This window comes from Salarias fasciatus, chromosome 10, assembly GCF_902148845.1.
Source record: "Salarias fasciatus chromosome 10, fSalaFa1.1, whole genome shotgun sequence".
NCBI classification, from domain to species: domain Eukaryota; kingdom Metazoa; phylum Chordata; class Actinopteri; order Blenniiformes; family Blenniidae; genus Salarias; species Salarias fasciatus.
The window spans coordinates 16,640,431-16,646,503 of NC_043754.1; the positions used below are offsets into that span (position 1 = coordinate 16,640,431).

Here is a 6,073-nt window from a genome sequence, read left to right on the forward strand (position 1 = left end):
ATATAATATATAAAAATATTATATATAAATATATATATATATATATATATATATATATATATATATATATATATATATATATATATATATATATATATATATATATGTATACATATACACATATATATATATATATATATATATATATATATATATATATATATACACACACATAGTGAACAATGATGAATTTGTGATTTTGGTTTTCAGCGTCTTGAGCTTCTGTAGCGACTTCCTGTGTGTTTTGTCAGAATTTTTGATTATTGCATACCTGTCAAAACAATCCTCATCCCTCCCTTATTGGGGGAGCTTTCACGCCTATAATTAAAATGAGTACGGTATGTGTGTGTAAGCTTGACGATATATATATATATATATATATATATATATATATATATGTGTGTGTAAAGTGAATATGTGTGTGTGCAAAAAGAATGTATGTGTGTTTAAAACGACAACGTATGCACGTGAGAGAGAAAATATATGTATGTGAGAGGTGAATATATGTGTGTGAGAGGGCTAGAATGAAATGTGTCTTGTACGGCCCCTCATATTTATCAATCATTTTCTGATCAATATGTGAATGTTATCTGCATTCATGTATACAAATTTCACATTGAATTGTTAACTTGTGAAGTCATGTAGTGTTTGTTTCTCATTGTAGGAACTGTGCATTTGCATCGTATATGTGGATTATTTCTGGTCTTTAGTTTATGCTTGGTTTCCTGCGATGGAGGAAACATTCTGGTTTTCACCTTGGACGGCAGCCTTTGGGTGAATATGAAAGTTATTTTGGAAGAGCTTCATTCAAGGGGGCACAACCTCACCGTGATCAGGGCCTCCAACAGCTGGTACATCCCAGAACAGTCTCCTCTCTACACTTCCATTACAGTTGAAATGGACGAGAGCATGGAGGACTCCACTGAAGTGTTTCTAGACGAACAGCTGAGGGTAAGTAAATATTTCCATGTGTGATGGGAAAATCATGGGTCTTGCAGTACTTGATATGTGGAGAAAGCCACTGTCTTTATTATTTGACCTCTTTTCTCTGACCTTGTTTAGGCGCAGAGAGAAGGAGCTTCATTCTGGAATTTTCTCAAACTCACCACTCATTGGATGTCCACGTTCTCTGAGATTCAGGAACTGTGGGCTGAGGCCTTCATTAAAATTGTTGAAGATCAGAAAGTGCTCCAAAGCATCTTAGATTCAAACTATGAATTGATGCTCACTGATCCATCTGTAGCAGTGGGGTTGTACCTTGCTAAATTCCTTAAACTGCCTGTCGTGCTCAATGTGCGATGGATTACAAGCGGAGAGGGCCACTCTGTTTTAGCCCCATCTCCACTCTCCTACATCCCGGTGCCTGGATCGGGCTTAACGGACAAAATGAATTTCATCCAGAGGGTCAAGAACTTTCTTTTCTCCAGTATCGACCTATTCCAGCAGAAAGTATTTATGGAGCCGTGCTATTTCGCTATCCGAGACAAGTATTTTGAGGGCAGATTTGACATTATCTCGCTCCTTCAGGAAGCAGACATTTGGCTGTTCAGGTCAGATTTTGTGTTTGATTACCCTCGACCCACAATGCCGAATGTCGTTTACATCGGAGGATTCCAGTGTAAACCGGCTCAGCCACTGCCAGCGGACCTGGAGGAGTTTGTTCAGAGCGCCGGAGAGGACGGAGTGATCATCATGACTCTGGGAACTTTTGTCAATGCTCTGCCCGCAGATCTCACAGATGAAGTCGCCAGAGTGTTCGCCAAGTTACCTCAGAAGGTAAACCCTTTTCCTGCTGTGGTTTGGATAAACAGTTTTTTTTTTTTCCCCAAGGGAGTAAACACAAGTTATCATGGTTCAGAGATGCATCTAAGCCCAGGATCCGCAATAGGCAAACCACCTCTTTGTGGACCCAGGGAAAAAAACAAAAACACAACACGCCACTCTGACTGAATGACGCGAAGCGAGACTGACCAAGAGAGCGAGAGAGAGAGAGAGCGAGAGAGAGAGAGAAAGAGAAAGAGAGAGAGAGAGAGAGAGAGACTGTGTCCGAATGTCCACACTATGCCCTAACCCCTCAATCACGATATCGTGCTGGACTACATAGTGGACTTTATTTGCCCTGAATCCCTTGGCAATTTGGACACACAGCTCCCTACTTTTTCCCTCAGCCTTGATCATGTGACTCCACCATTTCCGCCATTTTGCTGGAGATTCACAATGCATGATGGGTAATATTGAGCCATCTCAGGACCCATTGATGCTCACTACTTTTCGAGATGCTTTGTGGAAATTTCTAGTGCCCTTGTTCTTTGCTATCTGGACATTCGGACAGCCCTACAAATGGCGTCTTCACTACGTAGTGCCCTGTATAGGGAATAGCGTGGACATTCAGACACAGCCAGAGATTGTGTGACTGTGCACGTGCTCCTGCATGCATTATGGGATGTCATTCCCATGACAATGATGTGCTGATTGGCTGATAGCTACGCAAACCGGCAGTCACACGCCCTCCTTCTGATATAGTTTAACTGCTGCTACGGAATAAAAAATGCACGGAAACGATTGTTCAGTCCTTCTCCTTTAGTGAAAAATGGTGCATGTCACCACTTCTTCTGGTGCCGTCTCGTCGTCTTGACACGCTTTTTTCTAACATGCAGAGAGAGGCTGTGCTTCACTGGCCCCTTATTTTACTGAGTAATACTAAGTAGGAAAGAATATCAGTGTGATACTGAAGACAAAAGTTTTTGTGCCTTCCACTAACTCCTGATTATTACAGTACAGTACACCAAGCCTCAAACTACATGAAAATAAAGTCCAAAATTTTTCACTGTCAACATGCACTGTGGACCTATGACTTCCTCAAAGCTTATTTTCTGGACCTTTTACGTTTCTAATTGAGAACCCCTGATCTAAGCAAATATATACCAGTATACAATTTTTGTTCAGATTACCCTGCAGCTGGAAATTGATCACTCGACACATAAAATCATCAACAGCTTGGATATCAAAAGAAAACTGGATAATAAGTTAAACGAGTGAGCAAGTTGTTTTTTGAGGAATTACTAAAAGGAAAAGTAAGCCTGTGGTGAACTGGCATCCTGCCTATAGCTGATCATTATTTTTCCATCTGTCCCAAAATGATATTAGGTGCAAAAATGAGGGATTATATTAAAGTTAATGGCAACATCACAATCAAATCTGTAGTTTTTAGTTGTTTTTTTTTCATTCATTGATTAAAGAAAAAAAATCAGTACAGTACAAAACATAATGAAAGTTTCCAAATTTATGAATCAAATCTGCAGAAGGAAGAATAAACACATGCATTCTGTCCTTTTACATATCCTACAATTAACTTACTGGAAAATAAAACACATACAACAAACAAAATAACCGTAAAGACAGAAAAACCTTCACAGCCTCTCTCACTCATATCAGAGTTTTTCGATCATGACAACACTATGACTGTTTCTTCACCTCTTTGTATTTCAACAATATGCTGGTTTTGATTGCTTTCTGGACTGGAACTGGAAGACAGATTTGACTCTTTTGATTCTGTGCCCAGATTGTTCCATAAATTGGTCCCGTTTACAGAAATCCTGCTTTCCATTAATTTGCAATTAATTCTTAGTTTTTTGAAATTCTCTTTTTCATTTAAGTTACACTGAGGTTCTCTATTTGCACATCTGTTCTGGATATTGACAGGTACATTTTCTTTATGAACTTTATACATAGTCTGCAGAATACTGAAATCTACTGTGTCATGAAATTGTACTAGTTGTAATTGAATTGAATTGGACTGTTGGATCTTTATTTGTTTCCGCTGATTTTCCTTGTAAACAGGTGATATGGAAACACAAAGGAGCGACTCCCTCTACACTGGGAAATAACACCCTTATCGTGGACTGGATGCCCCAGAAAGACCTCCTGGGCCACCCGCAGATCAAGCTCTTTGTTGCTCACGGAGGAACCAACGGCGTCCAGGAGGCCATCTACCACGGCGTCCCGGTGCTCGGCATACCCTTGTTCTTCGACCAGTATGACAACCTCCTGCGCCTGCAGGACAGGGGAGCCGCCAAGATTCTGGAGCTGTCAGACCTCAACGCGGAGACTTTTGAGCAAGGCATCCAGGAAGTGCTCCACACAGACAGCTACCGCACGAGCATGCAGCGCATGTCTCGTCTGCACAGGGACCAGCCTTTGGCCCCCATGGACCAGGCCGTCTTCTGGGTAGAATACGTCATGCGTCACAAAGGGGCTCCTCATTTGCGTACCGAGGCCTACAGGATGCCCTGGTACTCATATTACTCTTTAGACGTGCTGCTCCTCATGCTGACTGTGCTGACTGCGCTGATTGTTTCTACTCTAGGTGTGTTTAGATTTCTGTGCTGCAGAAGAAGAAAAAAGTCAAAAGCCAAACAAAACTGATGAGGATAAAATAGTTCAGAAAGATAAAAAGCAGTTGCATTTCCTTTAGGACATATTATGTCATTTCAATCTCTTTGTTGTCTCTGTTCCCTTGTCTTAGGTTCCCAAACGTTTGGTGTAATATTTCTTGATGAATTCAGTCCACTCCTTGATAGTGATCTTTTTGAAGTGGCATGATTTTATGAATCCAGATCAATAAATTTGATCACTGTGAGACATTGATGACCATCATTGTGATTACTATTGTCATTAACTTGGAAACTTGCATTCTGGTAATGTTCTGTATAAAATAAATTCATGTTTGAGTGAATTATGTGCAGCCTATCAAAAGAGTTGACACAACTATTCAGACTCTCCCATAAAATGCAAATGACATTTTATGGGTGCTTTGGCTGGGTGTGAAACATACGGCCTGCAGGTTAGATCCTGACTGGCAGAGGGTCTTTTCCATCCCACAGGTTGATGCAAAGTGTAAAAACGAAAACGAAAGCAAAAACATTTTCTCAAATAAAGTTACGTCCTGTTTCTCTTAAAGATTTATTCTTCTACCATGAATCTGTAATGAAAATGTAATAAAATTTCATTATACTGTATTTGGACTATTTAACTCTGCCGGGAGATTTATGTTTTTCAGTCTGTTCATGTGATGGTTTTACAGAATAACTCAAAAACCTGTGAATGGATTTAGATTTAGATTTACTGTCAGTGACCTGCATCAAACTCTTCATAGGCAGAGAGTGCATACCCCTAGCGCCTTCTTGTTCCTCTTTGTCAGGGCCTACAGGTGGATTCAAACACAGACTCAGTTCAGAGGTCTTCACAAAGTCTATTAGACAAACTGGCAGACAAATCCGAAGGATTGAAGCAGGACATTAAGTGAAAGACCCAAAACTGAGAGAAACACACTCGGAGATGCAGGATGACGGCAGGTGGCACGTACATCTGGCATTGGGGCAGACAGAAGGGGAATTAAATACACCTGGGAGGAAGAGGAAGAGGAAGACAATAGGTTAATAAGATAACTGACACACTGAGGTGAGGTGAGACACACAGGCCAGTCCCTGAAACTCTTGTTTGCCATATCTATCGTCCATTGATCCATCTATAGCCATTTTTGATTAATGGTCAGTTTTCTTCTGCAGTCCCTTCACAAGAAATAACATTCACTTTTACTTATTAATACTGTTTGATTCATTCTAATTTTGTTTCACAGCTGAGCTGCACTCAATATCTCTGTTCATTGACAGGAAATGTTTTTGATAAGTGAAATAAGGAGAATGAGCAATAGTGCAGGGCATAATTGCAATATATCATAAAAATACAAGCAACAGATTTGGCACACATATTCATCATAGTCCTCTTTTTGCAAAAAGGGCGTTAGCCACGCAACAACACAATATGGTGGCCCTATTTCAAGATGGCCACCAGTTAAGTCACAAAATTTATGCATTTTGCTGTATGTACGCATACCTTTGCTTTTGAAATGATATTCTCTCTTCCTGTGGGCCTGTAAATGAAGACTCATTGTCAAAATGATATGATGTACCAAAAGATATAACATTATTATAACATAACACCAAACTCAGCCAATACCCTCTCACGGTGGAACAGAGTGATGATACAGACCCAGCACTCCTGCCACTGTGGA

The 6,073-nt window shown here is 40.2% G+C and overlaps 1 protein-coding gene across 1 annotated transcript; it reads left to right on the top strand.

Moving 5' to 3' along the window:
* Positions 1-681: 681 nt before the first annotated feature.
* Positions 682-4,425, top strand: LOC115395336 (UDP-glucuronosyltransferase 2A3-like). The gene is made up of 3 exons (XM_030100828.1): positions 682-951; positions 1,063-1,776; positions 3,841-4,425. The coding sequence occupies exons 1-3, from the start codon at positions 781-783 to the stop codon at positions 4,423-4,425; spliced, it is 1,470 nt and encodes a 489-aa protein (XP_029956688.1). The 5' UTR covers positions 682-780.
* The last annotated feature ends 1,648 nt before the right edge of the window (positions 4,426-6,073 follow it).